Source organism: Oncorhynchus kisutch, linkage group LG25 (genome assembly GCF_002021735.2).
Source record: "Oncorhynchus kisutch isolate 150728-3 linkage group LG25, Okis_V2, whole genome shotgun sequence".
In the NCBI taxonomy this organism is placed as follows: Eukaryota; Metazoa; Chordata; class Actinopteri; order Salmoniformes; family Salmonidae; genus Oncorhynchus; species Oncorhynchus kisutch.
The window spans coordinates 22,023,610-22,042,458 of NC_034198.2; the positions used below are offsets into that span (position 1 = coordinate 22,023,610).

General features: G+C 45.6%; 2 protein-coding genes across 10 annotated transcripts in view; one reads left to right on the forward strand and one right to left on the reverse strand.

Annotated features, from left to right (window-relative positions):
- Positions 1 to 1,053: 1,053 nt before the first annotated feature.
- On the reverse strand, positions 1,054 to 18,512 carry tmem130 (transmembrane protein 130). 8 transcript variants are annotated; one of them, XM_031805080.1, is made up of 6 exons: positions 18,265 to 18,384; positions 18,008 to 18,091; positions 3,679 to 3,836; positions 3,442 to 3,572; positions 1,828 to 1,940; positions 1,054 to 1,342 (listed from the first exon to the last, which is right to left on the reverse strand). In XM_031805080.1, exons 2-6 carry the CDS (start codon positions 18,008 to 18,010, stop codon positions 1,148 to 1,150), a joined length of 600 nt encoding a protein of 199 aa, XP_031660940.1. In that variant the 5' UTR covers positions 18,011 to 18,091; positions 18,265 to 18,384; the 3' UTR covers positions 1,054 to 1,147. The 8 variants fall into 8 exon arrangements, 7 of the variants coding, with proteins under 7 accessions (XP_031660940.1, XP_031660941.1, XP_031660939.1 ...); XM_031805081.1 differs by having other exon boundaries at positions 18,209 to 18,384; XM_031805079.1 differs by lacking the exons at positions 18,008 to 18,091; positions 18,265 to 18,384 and adding an exon at positions 18,391 to 18,512.
- Positions 17,522 to 18,849, forward strand: part of baiap2l1a (BAR/IMD domain containing adaptor protein 2 like 1a) — a 41,698-nt gene continuing 40,370 nt past the window's right edge. Inside the window, exon 1 of one of the 2 annotated variants that reach the window (XM_031805076.1) lies at positions 17,522 to 17,797. In XM_031805076.1, coding sequence (XP_031660936.1) covers positions 17,735 to 17,797 — 63 coding nt within the window. In that variant the 5' untranslated portion in view covers positions 17,522 to 17,734. The remainder of the gene's footprint in view (positions 17,798 to 18,849) is intronic. The other variant, XM_031805077.1, reaches the window with a different exon arrangement.

The following is an 18,849-nucleotide window of genomic DNA, read 5'->3' on the forward strand; positions in this document are numbered from 1 at the left end:
GAATAAGATTCTACCTTTTAACTCTTAGGGCAACATATTTTCACTGAAGTAAAAATATGACAGGAGCAAAGCTCAGGTAAAACGTTAGTGGAAAACCCACATCAGTCTTCTGAAATCCTCACCCTGGGATAGGGTTTTATTTTTCTGCTGGACAATTACACACGTTTATGCAAAAGACACACCAGAATGGATTTCCAAGAGGTGTTGAGTGTTCCTTAGTGGTCTAGTCTCAGTCCTGACTTATACTGAACAAAAATATAAACGCATCATGTAAAGTGTTGGTCTCGTGTTTCATGAGCTGAAATAAAAGATCCCAGAAATGTTCCATACATACAAAAAGCTTATTTCTCTCAAATTTTATACACAAATGTGTTTACATCCCTGTTAGTGAGCATTTCTCCTTTGCCAAGATAATCCATCCACCTGACAGCTGTGGCATATCAAGAAGCTGATTAAACAGCATGATCATTACACAGGTGCACCTTGTGCTCGGGACAATTAAAGGCCACTCTAAAAATGTGCAGTTTTGTCACACAACACAATGCCACAGATGTCTCAAGTTTTGAGGGAGTGTGCAATTGGCATGCTGACTGCAGGAATGTCTCCCTGAGCGGTTGACAGAGAATGTTATATTTATTTCTCTACCATAAGCCGCCTCCAATGTTGTTTTAGAGAATTTGGCAGTACATCAAACCGGCCTCACAACTGCAGATCTCGTGTAACCACTCCAGCCCAGGACCTCCACATCCGGCTTCTTCACCTGCGGGATTGTCTGAGACCAGTCACCCGGACAGCTGATTCAACTGAGTAGTATTTCAGTGTGTAATAAAGACCTTTTGTGAGGAACAACTCATTCTGATTGGCTGGGTCTGACTGCCCAATGGCTGTGCCCCTCACCAGTCATGTGACATCCATAGATTAGGGCCTAATGAATTTATCTTAATTGACTGATTTCTTTCTAGGAACTGTAACTCAGTAATATTATTGAAATTGATGCATGTTGCATTTATATTTTTGTTCCGTATACCTGTACATCAGTGAAATAATTTATAGTTCAAGGTTACTTTACATGTTTATTGATCTCAAACCATACATTTTTAGCAAACTATTAGCATTGGACTTGAATCAGACCAGCACAAAGCCCAGATCAAAAGCGAGTAAATGAAGACTGGTTGCGGTATGAGTAGGCGTCAGCTCTGGTACCATGCTGCAACAGAAGGGTTTGGACCTCTCCTTTCTCTGCCCTGGACACATACAGATTAGTACTGATATCAGGGATGTCCCGATGGGGCTGCAGGTCCATTTTAATGCTGGAGTAAGTGGCGTTACTGTACCCAGACATCTGTAACATAATAAAATAAACAAACAAATGTAAACATTTACACTGACACTTTTTTTGGTGTTTGTAGGGCTACAGTGTCTCAACATTTCCTAGCAAATTTATACAGAACAAGAACAGATACACTGAGCAAATCACCATCGGACAACTAAGTCACTACTAGTCAAGTCCGAGTCCATGTCCGAGTCACCACTGGTCGAGTCCGAGTCCATGTCCGAGTCACCACTGGTCGAGTCCGAGTCCATGTCCGAGTCACCACTGGTCGAGTCCGAGTCCATGTCCGAGTCACCACTGGTCGAGTCCGAGTCAAGTCTGAATATTGTACTAGAGTACCATAACATTGCTTGACAGTGCATTCTACAGCCACGGCCATTATTTGAAGTTGATCGTTAGTCAATTTGTTAGGTATAGAACACCCCCTTGTGGACACGTTGTAGAATAGCCTCATATCTCTGGGAGGAGTATTGAAACAGGGCCTAACATTCTACCTGTGAATTGTTGTTGTTTCCCTTCTTAGGGCGACTGGCTATAACAGTGATGAAGGCGAGGATTGCTAATATGATCCCAGCACACGGCAGGATGAAGAGCAGGTTATTGGAGGCTATTAGGAGACAGAGAGAACTGTTTTTACCATAGCTCAAGGTAGGGAAAACTCTTCACATACTTTAATGCTACAGTATTACATGATGCAGATAGACAAGCTTGAATACTGGTCAGAAGTTGTGCAAGCAAAATTAATTTCCTATTTACAATTCACTCCCAATTAGTAACTGTCATACTCACCAGTTTCTGCATAAATGATTATTCAAGCACCACAGCATGTCTCCTCTTGACATACTTTGTACACCACTGAATCATGTTCCTATTTATATTAGCCATCATTCATCATTATTTTAGTCTTCTGGTATTTGTATATGCATTAGAATGAGGTCATAAGCTTCCTGAAACTCCTCAGTTCACCACAGGAGACATGAACAGTATGGGTTGTGGGTCCATGAGTTAAATTACTCTTCTCCAGAACTCCCGAGTGAATTCCTCAACCCTGGCCACTGTCCCATTGACGTCTTTTAATTTCTCTGAAAAACACTATCACTCGGTTCAGTTTAAAGGGATACTTTGGGATTTTGGCAATGAGACCCTTTATCTACTTCCCTAAAGTCAGATGAGCTCATGGATACTATTTGTATGTCTCTGTGTCCAGTATGAAGGTAGTTCAAGGTAGGTTTGCGAGCCAATGCTAACCAGCGTTAGCGCAATGAATAGACACTTCCAGTCATTGCACTAATATCATTTAGCAATTGGACTAACACTAGTTAGCAACTTTCTTCAAACTGCATGCAGAGACATAAAAAGTATATCTATAAGTTCATCTGGATAGAGGGCCTCTTTGCCAAAACCCCATAATATCACTTTAAGATTACAAGGAGAACCATGAAATCTAAAGAGGTCAATTCGGATCAAAACCCCTTGTGCCACCAGAACTGCTGAGCGACACTATACTAATAGATGGATCATTTGTACTATATCAAACTAGTCGATACTGTATTCATAGTGAGAGGAGAGAGTGTGCACTGTACTGTAGCTTCAGCCTAGGAGGTCTGTAGTTTGCTGATGTCATTGCAGGCACTGATGTCAAGACAGTGGACTCCTAAAGCCGTGAAGGTGTGGTTCAGTCTGAATGTGGTTCAGTCTGAATGTGGTTCAGTCTGAATGTGTGTGTGTGTGTGTGTGTGTGAGAGAGAGAGAGAGAGAGAGAGAGAGAGAGAGAGAGAGAGAGAGAGAGAGATAAAGCTAATGAGAATGAATATAGCACACCCACATTGGAGGACTGGGAAGCAAAGAGAGGAAGAGAGAGAATAAATTAGTCGATTCTTTGATGTGTTATGCATGTTTATGATGTTGTATGGGTGTTAATTCTACTGGGAAATTGTATCCACCTTCCATCGACATGAATAGCCAGACTGTTGTTTCTGGAAACCTGGAAACTCAAAGGGCCTTTCGACTTAATATTTCTGATGGGGTCGGGAAAATAGCAGAGATATGCAATACAATTTCAAACTAAATCATTCTTAACACAAATTATGTGTATTCTGCCAACCTACCCAACACTGTAATGTCCATGGTGTAAACCCCAGTTAGTGGAGTAGAGCTTTTGTTCACTTGGGCCCCCACTCTCAGCCGCAGAGTGTAGTTTCCAGAGGACAAGTATTTATGGTGCACATACAGCACCTCCCTTACAGAACCAGAATAAAACAACCACGTACTATTTAAATATATAGCCTAACCTGTGAAAAGGAAAACAACAAAACATATATTCGATGATAAACAGGCAGACATACCCGTTGCCAAAGTCCCAGGTATAGTTGAATTTGTCGGTGCGTAAAGTGTTCCTTGGATCGAACCGTTCGAACTTTGTCTCGGTTGGAACCTCGGAGGCCAGCTCCCGCACGTAAGTCGCATTCCCTCTGAATGAAGCTGAGCTTCCCCGAAACATTTTCTGAAGGAAAAAAGAAACAAAAACATGAGTTTACTATAAATTGTTAAAAAAATATATATTATATTGAAATAATGTTATGCGCGTAAAATCAACCTACTCAGATGGATCAAACCGTTTGTTGTGAGCCCCAAAACCAGGGGGCTCAGAATCAGGACAGGTGACACGAAGACCACCACAAATATTTTTCAGAAAACATAAACCAGAATTATATAAAAGTATATATTACACTTGATATTTAAATACAATTCTACTTATTTACTCGAATATTACGCATGCAACTCACATATTTACATTTGCGCTTGTCCACTCACAGATGAGGCAAATGGTATAGGCTACTCCAGAACAAAGAAATGTGAACACTGCAAATGAACAACCTATAATATATTCCTTAACTGTCTTGTCAGCTGCTGCCAAAAAGTTGTTCATAGCCTTAACATTTCCCAAATTCCTGTAAAAGCCGGAAATAATTCCCATGCGTTTCAACCATGTGCTTCTAGGAACACAAAGAGCTGTGTTGTGTAAGTCGCTGTCCATGGTATGAAGGAATTAGTTTATGGCCCACAACAAACATCTGCTGGACACTTCTTGGGAATTACCAACGTTATTTATTAGTTATGAAGTCACCCATGTTCTATCTAGGGGAGTCTATAATTGAATTTATTGGCTATACCTTTGTTTGATGTAAGCTATATTTGTCCTGCTGTTGAAAAAAGGATGTTACGCTGCTTGCATCTCAAATCAAATGTATTTTATAAAGCCTTTTTATATCGGCAGCTGTCACAAAGTGCTTTACAGATACCCAGTCTATATCCTCAAAAAGCAATCAATGCAGAATTAGAAGCACAAATTAGAAATGTGTGAATAAATGTGAATTTTGTTTGATCGCATCTCAGTCATGAGCTCCAGTATTAAATATGGCCACACGATGGCGACATACACAGAGAATTGCGATGGAGCCCTCACCTTGCAAGCAAAACACTTGTGAGAGTGAATTTGCTGCAAATCTACATATTTTGCCATGGGGAGTAAAGAAAATGTTGCCGTTTTAAAGCAAGTTTGCTGCAATTATCCTAATTTTGCCATAAAGTGGAGAAAAATGTTTGCATATTAATATGAATGACGAACACAAATATTTGCTGACATATTCAATCTCTCCATATCCCAGTCTGTTGTCCCCACTTGCTTCAAGCTGTTCACCATTGTTCCTGTACCCAAGAAAGCGAAGGTAACTGAACTAAATGACCATCACCCCGTAGCACTCACTTCTGTCATCATTAAGTGCTTTGAGAGGCTAGTTTAGGAACATATCACCTCCACCTTACCCGAAAACCTAGACCCACTATAATTCGCAAACCGCCCCAACAGATCCACAGACGACGTAATTGCCAAAGCACTGCACACTGCCCTATCCCACCTGGACAAGAGAAATACCTATGTAAGAATGCTGTTCATTGACTACAGCTCAGCCTTCAACACCATAGTACCCTCCAAGCTTATCAATAAGCTCAGGGCCCTGGGTCTGAACCCCTCCCTGTGCAACTGGGTCCTGGACTTCCTGAGACGCCGCCCCCAGTGGTGAAGGTAGGCAACAACACCTCCACCACGCTGATCCTCAACTCTGGGGCACGTTAGGGGTATGTGCTCAGCCCTCTCCTGTACTCACTGTTCACCCATGACTGCGTGGCCACACACGTCTCCAACTCAATCATTAAGTTTGCTGACGACACAACAGTGGTAGGCCTGATTGCAAACAATGACAAGACAGCCAACAGGGAGGAGATGAGGGCCCTGGCGGAGTGGTGTCAGGAGAAAAACCTCTCCCTCAACATCAACAAAACGAAGGAGCTGATAGTGGACTACATGAGACAGCAGAGAGAGCATGCCCCTATCCACATTGACGGGGCCACAGGGGAGAGGGTCTAAAGATTCAAGTTCCTCGGCGTACATTCACTGATGACATGAAATGGTCCCACAGACAGTGTGGTGAAGAAGATGCAGCAGCGCCTCTTCAACCTCAGGAGGCTGAAGAAACTTGCCCCTAAGACCCTCAGGAACTTCTACAGATGCATCATTGAGAGCATCCTGTCAGGCTGTATCACCGCCTAGTATGGCAATTGCACCGTCCGCAAACACAGGGCTCTCCAGAGGCTGGTGCGGTCAGACCAACATATTATAGGGAGAACACTGCCTGCCTTCTAGGACATTACAGATTTCTCCATCCCCTTCTGTTGTATTGGGCAGTTCAAGGGTTGACAAATGTCTCAGTCCCTGGAGCAAAAATGTTGTGATACCCAGGAGCACGAGTAAAGGACATCAATAAGCTGCTCCAAAACATTTAACCCTGCATCAGGAAATTGAGTATATCATAGTTCATGTGGGATTCAATGAAATTATGAAGGGCAGGCAGAACAGCTGAAGATGGATTTTAAAGAACTGACTGGGTCTTTGCTTGACACCAACAAACGCCCCATAATATCTGGCCTTGTGCCCTCCCTAAATCGTGGCATTGAACATTTCAGCAGGCTTCTAGCCCTCCATAACTGGCTACATAACTATTGCAGCTCTGTGGGTGTAACATTTATTGACAATTTTGATATCTTCTGGAAACAAAGCTTGTTTTATAAGGAGAATGGGATCATCCCAAATCATTTGGGTTCCTGGTTCTTTTCACAGCATTATAAGACTACACTGAGACAATGACTTATCAATCACCCAAGCCCAGCTAGGTTAATCCCTACCATTGTGTTGCTGAGTTGTCATAATGCTTCAGCAAATGTACCCATTGGTAGACACAATGTAAGTAACCTAATGTATGTCCCTGTAACTGCCCTGAATAACTCTGCTGATCCTACAGCTATTGTATGCAGTAATCATGTGCCTTTGAACAAGTGTTATACTGTTAGCACTGAGGTGGTGGGCCTTAGTAGGAAGTCCACTGTGTGCAGCTCAATTTGCACAAACATAAATAACATGAGCATGTCTACTTCTGCTAAGCTTCCCAGTAAAGCAATGAAAACAATCAAGCATCCTAGAAAAGTGCTAAAAATAGCCACATTAACATATGTAGCTTAAGAAACAAGGTTTATGAAATCAATAATTTGCTTGTAAGACATGACATTAATATTCTGGCAAGCTCTGAAACTCACTTAGATAATATCTTTGATGATACAGTGGTAGCAATACATGGTTATAACATCTACAGAAAATACAGAAATGCCAATTATGGAGGTGTTGCTGTTTATAGTCAAAACCATATTCTTGTATAGCTTAGAGAGGATCTCATGTTAAATATTGTTAAAATAATATGTCTACAGGTTAATCTGCCTCACCAAAAGTGTCACGCCCTGGTCTAAGTATTTTGTGTTTTTCTTCATGTATTGGGTCAGGCCAGGGTGTGGCATGGAGTTTTTGTATTGTGGTGTGTTTTGTCTTGGGGTTTTGGTGTGTATGTTTTTGGGATTGTAGCTAGTGGGGTTATCTAGCAAGGTCTATGGCTGTCTGGAGTGGTTCTCAATTAGAGGCAGGTGCTTATCGTTGTCTCTGATTGGGAACCATATTTAGGCAGCCATATTCTTTGAGTTTTGTCGTGGGTGATTGTCCTATTTGTCCTGAGTGTCTTGATGCCCTTGTTTGATGTTAGTTGACACAAGTATAGGCTGTTTTCGGTTTTCGTTTCGTTTATTGTTTTTGTAGTGTTCGTGTTTAGTCGTGTTTTACACGTTTGTTTAAATAAACATGGATCGCAATTGACACGCTGCAGTTTGGTCCGACTCTCCTTCACCACACTTAGAAAACCGTAACAGAATCACCCACCACCAACGGACCAAGCAGCGTGTCAACAGGCAGGAGCAGCCCAAAGAGGAGATGCGCTATAAGGATTTCTGGACATGGGAGGAAATCCTAAACGGAGAAAGACCCTGGGCTCAGCGCCGTTATGAGGAGGCAGCACGGCGACTCGGAAGGAAGCCTGAGAATCAGCCCCAAAAATGTCTTGGGGGGGGGGGGCTCAGGGAGAGTGTGGCAGAGTCAGGAGTCAGACCTGAGCCAACTCTCCCTGTTTATCGTGAGGAGCTTAGGAGGAGACCAGAACCAGAGCCGGTGTTGGAGGTGAGCGAAACAGAGACTGTGAAGGAGTTAATGGGGAAATTGGAGGAGAGAGAAATGAGGGAGTTGCTGTGTTGGTGCTTTTTGCATGGAATTCGCCCGACGGAACGTGTCGGGATTTGATGGCACCTGGGTTAGCGCTCCATACTCGTCCTGAGGTGCGTGTTAGTCGGCTGGTGAAGTTGGTGCCAGCCTCACGCACCAGGCCTCCTGTGCACATCCCTAGCCTTGCACGTCCTGTGCCAGCACTGCTCTCAAGATCTCCAGTACGCCTTCACGGTCTAGCCCATCTTGTGCCACCTCCACACTCCAGCCCTCCGGTAGCAGCTCCCCGCACCAGGCTTCCTGTGCGTGTCCTCGGTCCAGTAACTTCCTGTGCGTGTCCTCGGTCCAGTAACACCAGTACCAGCACCACGCACCAGGCCTTCAGTGCGCCTCGCCTGTTCAGCGCAGCCAGCGCTTTTCTCCTCTCCTGCGCTGCTGGAGTCTCCCGCCTGTTTAGCGCAGCTAGAGCCTTTCTCCTCTCCTGCGCTGCCGGAGTCTCCCGCCTGTTCAGCGCAGCCAGCGCTTTTCTCCTCTCCTGCGCTGCTGGAGTCTCCCGCCTGTTTAGCGCAGCCAGAGCCTTTCTCCTCTACAGCGCTGCCGGAGTCTCCCGCCTGTTTAGCGCAGACAGAGCTGCCAGCCTGCAGGGAGCAGCTGGAGCTGCCAGCCTGCAGGGAGCAGCTGGAGCTGCCAGCCTGCAGGGAGCAGCTGGAGCTGCCAGCCTGCATGGAGAAGCCAGAGCTGCCAGCCTATATGGAGCTGTCAGTCTGTAAGAAGCCACCAGAGCTGTCAGTCTGCATGGAGCAGCCGGAGCTGCCAGCCTACATGGAGAAGCCAGAGCTGCCAGCCTGCATGGAGCAGCCTGAGCTGTCAGTCTGCATGGAGCAGCCAGAGCTGTCAGTCTGCATGGAGCAGCCAGAGCTGTCAGTCTGCATGGAGCAGCCAGAGCTGTCAGTCTGCATGGAGCAGCCAGAGATGTCAGTCTGCATGGAGCAGCCAGAGATGTCAGTCTGCATGGAGCAGCCAGAGCTGTCAGTCTGCATGGAGCAGCCAGAGATGTCAGTCTGCATGGAGCAGCCAGAGCTGTCAGTCTGCATGGAGCAGCCAGAGCTGTCAGTCTACATGAAGCAGCCAGTCTACATGGAGCAGCCAGAGATGTCAGTCTGCATGAAGCAGCCAGAGATGTCAGTCTGCATGAAGCAGCCAGAGCTGTCAGTCTGCATAGAGCAGCCAGAGCTGCCAGTCTGCAAGGAGCTGCCAGTCTGCATGGAGCTGCCAGTCTGCAAGGAGCTGTCAGTCTGCAAGGAGCCGCCAGTCTGCCTAGCGCCGCCAGTGCCGCCAGTCTGCCCAGCGCCGCCAGTCTGCCCAGCGCCACCGGTGCCGCCAGTCTGCCCAGCGTCGCCAGTCTGCCCAGCGTCGCCAGTCTGCCCAGCGTCGCCAGTCTGCCCAGCGTCGCCAGTCTGTCAGGATCAGTTAGATCCACCAGTCAGCCAGGATCTGCCAGTCGGCCAGGATCTGCCAGTCGGCCAGGATCCGCCAGTCAGCCAGGATCCACCAGTCAGCCAGGATCCACCAGTCTTCCAGGATCCGCCAGAAGTGCCAGTCAGCCAGGATCCGCCAGAAGTGCCAGTCGGCCAGGATCTGCTAGTCGGCCAGGATCTGCCAGTCGGCCAGGATCCGCCAGTCAGCCAGGATTCGCCAGTCAGCCAGGATCCGCCAGTCAGCCAGACTCTTCCAGATCTGCCAGTCAACCAGACTCTTCCAGATCTGCCAGTCAACCAGACTCTTCCAGATCTGCCAGTCAACCAGACTCTTCCAGATCTGCCAGTCAACCAGACTCTTCCAGATCTGCCAGTCAACCAGACTCTTCCAGATCTGCCAGTCAACCAGACTCTTCCAGATCTGCCAGTCAGCCAGGATCTTCCAGATCTGCCAGTCAGCCAGGATCTTCCAGATCTGCCAGTCAACCAGACTCTTCCAGATCTGCCAGTCAACCAGACTCTTCCAGATCTGCCAGTCAACCAGACTCTTCCAGATCTGCCAGTCAGCCAGGATCTTCCAGATCTGCCAGTCAGCCAGGATCTGCCAGTCAGCCAGGATCTGCCAGTCAGCCAGGATCTGCTGAAACCACCAGCCAGCCAGGATCTGGTAGATCTATCTACCTACCTGAGCTTGTTCTCACTCCTGAGCTTTCTCTCACTCCTGAGCTTCTTCTCACTCCTTAGCTTCTTCTCACTCCTGAGCTTCTTCTCACTCCTGAGCTTCTTCTCACTCCTGAGCTTCTTCTCACTCCTGAGCTTCTTCTCACTCCTGAGCTTTCTCTCACTCCCGAGCTTTCTCTCACTCCCGAGCTTTCTCTCACTCCCGAGCTTCCCCTCAGTCCCGAGCTGCCTCAGTCCCGAGCTGTCCTTCAGTCCCGATCTGCTCCTCAGTCCAGTGGGGTTCTGGGTGAGGACTACTAGGCCATGGTCGGCGACGAGGGTGGTCTATCCAGGGACGCGAGGAGAGGGGACTAAGACATTAACTGAGTGGGTTCCACGTCCCGCGCCGGAGCCGCCACCATGGACAGACGCCCACCCGGACCCTCCCTATTGTTTTGAGGTGCGTTCAGGAGTCCGCACCTTAGGGGGGGTGTTCTGTCACGCCCTGGTCTAAGTATTTTGTGTTTTTCTTCATGTATTGGGTCAGGCCAGGGTGTGGCATGGAGTTTTTGTATTGTGGTGTGTTTTGTCTTGGGGTTTTGGTGTGTATGTTTTTGGGATTGTAGCTAGTGGGGTTATCTAGCAAGGTCTATGGCTGTCTGGAGTGGTTCTCAATTAGAGGCAGGTGCTTATCGTTGTCTCTGATTGGGAACCATATTTAGGCAGCCATATTCTTTGAGTTTTGTCGTGGGTGATTGTCCTATTTGTCCTGAGTGTCTTGATGTCCTTGTTTGATGTTAATTGACGTTAGTTGACACAAGTATAGGCTGTTTTCGGTTTTCGTTTCGTTTATTGTTTTTGTAGTGTTCGTGTTTAGTCGTGTTTTACGTTTGTTTAAATAAACATGGATCGCAATCGACACGCTGCAGTTTGGTCCGACTCTCCTTCACCACACTTAGAAAACCGTAACAAAAAGCCCATTCTTGTGAGAAGCTACTATAGACCACCAAGTGCTAACAGTCAGTATCTGGAAAACATGTGTGAAATGCTTGATAATGTATGTGATATCAACAGAGCGGTATATTTTCTGGGTGATTTCAAAATTGACTGGCTTTCATCAAGCTGCCCACTCAAGAAAAAGCTTTAAACAGTGCTTGAAACCTGGGTCAGGTTATCTGTCAACCTACCAGGGTAGTTGAAATTAACACAAAAATGAAATAATAAACATGTATTGATCACATATTTACAAATGATGCAGAAATGTGCATTAAAGCAGTATCCAAATGAATTGGATGTAGTGATCACAATATAGTAGCCATATCTAGGAAAACCAAAGTTCCAAAGTCTGGGCCTAATATAGTGTATAAGAGTTCATACAATAAGTTTTGTAGTGATTCCTATGTTGAAGATGTAAAGCATATTTGCTGGTCTGTGGTGTGTAATGAGGAGCAACCAGATGCTGCACTTGACACATTTATGAAATTGCTTATTCCAGTTACTAATAAGCATGCACCCATTAAGAAAATGACTGTAACTACAGCCTGGGGTTCAATCCCAGGCTGTGTCATTATCGTCCGTGATCGGGAGTCCCATAGGGCGGCGCACAATTGGCCCAACATCATCTGGGTTAGGGGAGAGTTTGGCCGGGGGGGATTTACTTGGCTCATCACGCTCTACCGACTCCTTGTGGCTGGCCGGGCACCTGCAGGCTGACTTTGAGGCAGGACAGTCGCGTCCCACTTGGGCAAAAAACAGGGAAAATGCAGCGCGGCAAATAAAAAAAAATGACATAAAAATCCAACTTTCATTAAATCACACATGTGATTGGGGCAAAAAGGCTAACTCAGCTCCAACATTTATTGAATCAGATGGCTCATTCATCACGAAACCCACGGATATTGCCAATTACTTTGATGATTTTTTCATTGGCAAGGTTAGCAAACATAGGCATGACATGCCAGCAACAAATGCTGACACTATACATCCAAGTATAACAGAAATTATGAAAGACAGGCATTGTAATTTTGATTCCCGTAAAGTGAGCGTGGAAGAGATGTTTTTTTTTTTGTCTATCAACAATGACAAGCCACCGGGGTCTGACAACTTAGATGGAAAATGACTGAGGATAGTAGCAGACGATATTGCCACTTGTATTTGCTATATCTCAGGCCTGGAGGGAAGCAAAAAGTAATTCCGCTATCCAAGAATAGTAAAGCCCCCTTTACTGGCTCAAATAGCCAACCAATCAGCCTGTTACCAACCATTAGTAAACTTTTGGAAGAAATTGTGTTTGACGAGATACAATGCTTTTTTACTGTAAACAAATTGACAACAGACTTTCAGCACATTTGTAGGGAAGGACATTCAACAAGCACGGCACTTACACAAATGACTGATCATTGGCTGAGAGAAATTGATGATAAAAAGATTGTGGGAGCTGTTTTGTTAGACTTCAGTGCGGCTTTTGACATTATCGATCATTGTCTGCTGATGGAAAAAGGTGTTATGGCTTTACCCTGCTAAATTGTGGATAAAGAGTTACCTGTCTAACAAAACACAGAGGGTGTTCTGTAATGGATGCCTCTCCAACATAATCCAGGTAGAATCAGGAATTCCCCAGGGCAGCTGTCTAAGCCCCTTCATTGTTTCAATCTTTACTAATGACATGCCACTGGCTTTGAGTAAAGAGCTGCAGTTAGTTTCAGAATGGGTGGCAAGGAATTAGTTTGTCCTAAATAAAATTAAAATAAACTAAAAGCATTGTATTTGGGACAAATCACTCACTAAACTGTCACGCCCTGGTCAAAGTATTTTGTGTTTATCTTCATTTATTTGGTCAGGCCAGGGTGTGGCATGGGTTTTGTATGTGGTGTGTATGTATTGGGATTGTAGCTTAGTGGGGTGTTCTAGTTAAGTCTATGGCTGTCTGAAGTGGTTCTCAATCAGAGGCAGGTGTTTATCGTTGTCTCTGATTGGGAACCATATTTAGGCAGCCATATTCTTTGAGTGTGTCGTGGGTGATTGTCCTTAGTGTCCTTGTTCCTGGCTCTGTGTTAGTTTACACAAGTATAGGCTGTTTCGGTTTTCGTTACGTTCTTTGTTTTGTAGTGTTTCGTAATTGATTCGTGTTTTACGTTTGTTTATTAAATATGGATTGCAATCTACACGCTGCATTTTGGTCCGATCCTTACTATACCTCTTCGTCAGAGGAGGAGATAGAAGAAAGCCGTTACAGAATCACCCACCACAAAAGGACCAAGCAGCGTGTCAACAGGCAGGAGCAGCCCAAAGAAGAGATGCGTAATAAGGATTTCTGGACATGGGAGGAAATCCTCGACGTGAGAGGACCCTGGGCTAAACCAGGGGAGTGTAGCCGCCCAAAGGTGCAGCAGGAGAAGAGGCAACAGGAGCAGCCCAAAGAGGAGTACAGTATGGACTATACTTCTTGGGAGGAGATATACAGGTGGGCAGTCGACCCAGGGAGAGTGCCGGTGCCCGCCTGGGATTCGATGGAGCAGTGCGCGGAAGGTTATCGGAGAATGGAGTTGGCGAAGCAAGCACGGCTGCGCGGACGGAAGCCCGAGAGTCAGCCCCAGAAATGTATTGGGGGGGGGCTCACAGGGAGTAGGGCTATGCCAGGTAGGAGACCTGCGCAAACTCCCTGTGCTTACCGGGGGGCTAGAGAGACCGGGCAGGCACCGTGTTATGCAGTGGTGCGCACGGTGTCCCCAGTGCGGGTGCATAGCCCGGTGCGGTATATTCCAGCTCCGCGTATCGGCCGGGCTAGAGTGGGCATCGAGCCAGGTAAGGTTGGGCAGGCTCGGTGCTCAAGAGCTCCAGTGCGCCTGCACGGTCCGGTCTATCCAGTACCACCTCCACACACCAGCCCTCCGGTGGCAGCTCCCCGCACCAGGCTTCCTGTGCGTGTCCTCGGTCCAGTACCACCAGTGCCAGCACCACGCATCAGGCCTACAGTGCGCCTCGCCTCTCCAGCGCTGCCGGAGCCTTTCTCCTCTCCTGCGCTGCCGGAGTCTCCCGCCTGTTCAGCGCAGCCAGAGCCATCCTCCTCTACAGCGCTGCTGGAGTCTCCCGCCTGTTCAGCGCTGCCAGAGCTTTCCTCCTTTACAGCGCTGCTGGTCTCCTGCCTGTTCAGCGCAGCCAGAGCTGCCAGCCTGCATGGAGCAGCCAGAGCTGCCAGCCTGCATGGAGCAGCCAGAGCTGTCAGTCTGCATGAAGCAGCCAGAGCTGCCAGCCTGCATGGAGCAGCCAGAGCTGTCAGTCTGCATGAAGCAGCCAGAGCTGCCAGCCTATATGGAGCAGCCAGAGCTGTCAGTCTGCATGGAGCAGCCAGAGATGTCAGTCTGCAAGGAGCTGCCAGTCTGCAAGGAGCTGCCAGTCTGCAAGGAGCTGCCAGTCTGCAAGGAGCTGCCAAGTCTATGGCTGTCTGGAGTGGTTCTCAATCAGAGGCAGGTGTTTATCGTTGTCTCTGATTGGGAACCATATTTAGGCAGCCATATTCTTTGAGTGTGTCGTGGGTGATTGTCCTTAGTGTCCTTGTTCCTGGCTCTGTGTTAGTTTACACAAGTATAGGCTGTTTCGGTTTTCGTTACGTTCTTTGTTTTGTAGTGTTTTGTAATTGATTCGTGTTTTACGTTTGTTTATTAAATATGGATCGCAATCTACACGCTGCATTTTGGTCCGATCCTTACTATACCTCTTCGTCAGAGGAGGAGATAGAAGAAAGCCGTTACATAAACCCTAAACCTCAACTAAATATTGTAATAAATAATGTGGAAATTGAGTAAATTGAGGAGACTAAACTGCTTGGAGTAACCCTGGATTGTAAACTGTCATGGCCAAAACATTTTGATACAACAGTAGCTAAGATTGGGACAAGTCTGTCCATATTAAAATCCTGCTTTGCCTTTTTATCAACACTATCAGCAAGGCAGGTCCTACAGGCCTTAGTTTTGTCGCACCTAGACTAACATTCAGTCGTGTGGTCAGGTGCCACAAAGAGGGACCTCGGAAAACTACAATTGGCTCAGAACAGAGCAGGAGGCTGGCTCTTAAATGTACACGGAGAGCTAACATTAATAATATACATGTACATTTGTCATTGCTCAAAGTGGAGGAGAGATTGACTTCATCACTACTTGTTTTTGTAAGAAGTGTTGACATGCTGAATGCATCGAGGTGTCTGTTTGAACCTCTAGCACACATCTCTGACACCCATACATACCCCACAAGACATGCCACCAGAGGTGTCTTCACAGTCCCCAAGTCAGGAACAGACTAAGGGAGGCGCACTATTCCATAGCAGCAGTAGAATAAGATAAAAAACGGATAAGAATAGACCTTATGGAACAGCGGGAAGAGACACACACAGGCACAGACACACATACACATAAGACACTCATTCTACACTCACGTACACATGGATTTTGTATTGTAGATATGTGATAGTAGAGCACACTTAATTTGTTGTGAGAAGTGTTACGGTATGTAATGTAATATTTAAAAATATGTATGACTGCCTTAATGTTGCTGGACCCCAGAAAGAGTAGCTGCTACCTTTGCAGCAGCTAATGGGGATCCTTAATAAATACAAATACAAATCTACTGCACCCGGAGTCACAGAAAGACCTAGGAGATCATCAAGGACCTCAGCCACCAGAGCAATGGCCTTTTCACCCCGCTACCATCTCGAACAGGGGTGGGCAATTCCAGTCCTCTGGGGCCTGATTGGTGTCACAGTTTTGCCCCAGCCCGAGCTACCACACCTGACTCCAATAATCACCTAATCATGATCTTCACTTTAGAATGCAATTTGAGTAATCAGCTGTGTTTGCTAGGGAAGTGTGGCACCAATCAGGCCCCCGAAGACTGGAGTTTCCCATACCTGATCTAGAAGGAGGAGACCGTACGGGTGCATCAAAGCTGGGACCGAGAGACTGAGGAACAGCTTCTATCTCCAGGCCATCAGACTGTTAAACAGTCACCACTAGTCGGCCTCCGCCCAATACCCTGCCCTGAACCTTAGTCACTAATACTAGCCGGTTACCACCCAGTACTCCTATATCACTACTGCTGAACACACCTTTTCAATTAATATATTGTCCATAGTGTCTATACACACCATTATTCACTGAGTGTACAAAACATTATGAACATCTGCTCTCTAAATCGACTTCAATCAGTGTATATGAAGGGGAGGAGACAGGTTAAAGAATGATTTTAAGCGTTGAGACAATTGAGACATGGATTGTGTGTGTGTCATTTAGAGGGTGAATGGGCAAGAAAAAAAATATTTGGCCATCAAAGCCCTGACCTCAATCCTATAGAAAATTTGTGGGCAGAATTTAAAAAGAGAGACCTACAAACCTGACTCACAGCTGTCACACCAGCTCTGTCAGGAGGAATGGGCCAAAATTCACCCAACTTATTGTGGGAAGCTTGTGGAAGGCTACCCGAAACATTTGACCCAAGTTAAACAATTGAAAGGCAATGCTACCGAATACTAATTGGGTGTATGTAAACTTCTGGCTCACTGGGAATGTGATGAAAGAAATAAAAGCTGAAATAAATAATTATCTCTACTATTACTCTACTATACATTTCACATTCCTAAAATAAAGTGGTGATCCTAACTGACCTAAGACAGGGAATTTGTACCTGGATTACATGTCAGGAATTGTGAAAAACCGAGTTAAATGTATTTGGCTAAGGTGTATGTAAACTTCCGACTTAAACTGTATATTCCTGACTCTGACATGGCTTGTTCTGATATTTTGTCATTTCTTTCATTTTACTTTTGTATTGTTTTCGAGGTATTATTACTGCGCTGTAATAATATTTCGCTGCATCTGCAAATCTGTCTATGCAACCAATAAACTTTGATTTGATTTTGATTTGATAACAACAGCAATGAACCACAGCATAATTGAGCTGAGAAGATCCCTTATGGAAGAACCACATGAATTTCACTTGACCACATGTCAAGTGTTCCAAAAACAAGTTTTCACATGATTTCACAGATGTGAAATCGTGTTTTTTCTGTAGTGATGTTTACATGAGACTAATGCCGAAGGCCAAATGGGGGAGTTAATTGATTTAAAAATATTGTTTGTTTATTTATTTGGATCCCCATTTGCTTTTGCAGAAGCTGCTAAACCCGGGGTGGTTCACCCTGATTTTAAAGTAAGCCTATTGTCATTTAAATGCTTCCGAATGCGATAACAGAACCGCCCCGGGAGAGTGAGCCATAGGGAGTGACTGAGCACCCAACCCCTGTTGCCAATACCGAGTTGATCCACCTGAAAGCACAGCACCGAAAGTGCTTGACTAAAGCAGTGACGTCACGGATCCTACCTTTTCTGTCTCCCGCCCCTCCGACACACACACGGTGAAGTTTGACAGTCTCCGTTCAGGCAGCGCAGCGGTTGATGCCGGTTTGTTTGGCCACTGGTGCACAGTTGCGCTTCTGCTCTCAATTGTAAACTACTCCTGGAACAACTAAACAGCCCACCTTGGATTTTAAAGGAATTATATAGACTTCGAGTGATTGGCTTCGGTTTAGTTTTTTTTGTTCCATCTTGCAGAGACTGAGAAATGACTGCCAACATGTCTCTGGATCATGACGATGTGAATAAACTGACCGAAAGTACATACAAGGTAAGCAGGCTTTTTTCCCTCGTCATCATAGCTCCCCATTTCTCCACCATGACCTTGGCTACATAATAACAGGGTTTCCATTTGGCCATTGTCCATCGTCGCCTTTGGCAATAGCAGTAGGCTCCAATTAGCTTCAGATTAGGGCTCACAGTTATTATAGGAGATAGATATACCCATTCCATAATATGGCCATACATGCACAGTGCTTACCATTAGCGCACGTGTAAACTGTGCCCGTGATTTGTTGAACGCAAAACGCAGTGAAGTAGCCTACAAAGTACCTTTGCCTCTCAACTGAAAGAAAAAAAACAATAGATTTGTAATTTGTCAACTTCAAATTTGACCAATCATCTGTTTCGTATTGTTAGTTCATCAATTATAAGGCAATATCTCATGCCCCAACAGCCCCACCTGTCCAATACTCCGCAGGTGAAGTCGAAAGTGTCAGTTTAATAAATTATACATACAGTTTAGGACCTGCCACAGTTTCAGCTGAAGAGAAGAGTGAAGATAAACCTGTTTCTCTCTGTTTTCTTTCCTCCCTTTCTCTCTCTCTCTCTCTCTGGCTGGGTGCAAGCAGGCCTAACACATACCTGGCAGTTCATTGTTCTATTGAGGGTGTGCCTGGGGAATTTAAACAGGGACTCCAGTCCTGAACAGCATTTTATTGTGGGCCATTTGAATAGGACGGGGATTGGGTTTGGTTCACCCTAGCCTGCTGCTGCAAATACTTTGTGTCGGACTTTGTGTCGCACATAGCTGTAAAGTGTGAAGGATCATGTTAATGATTAAAACGTTTTATTTCAGCTTGGTGTTATTTATAGAATTAACACAAACATTAAAACCTTTATTTATGATGACATTAAGACAATCATGTATGTGGTTTATGTATTGGTTTATTATTAGTTTCTGTGTATATAATCCACAAGAGAATTGGCCATTGTTAATAAAAAAGCTAGTTTTCCCACTGGACATTGGTATAAAAATAGTGTTGTTTAAACAAGCAATTTCAAGAATAGTCACACTCAGTCCCTGGCCAAGAATAAACAGGT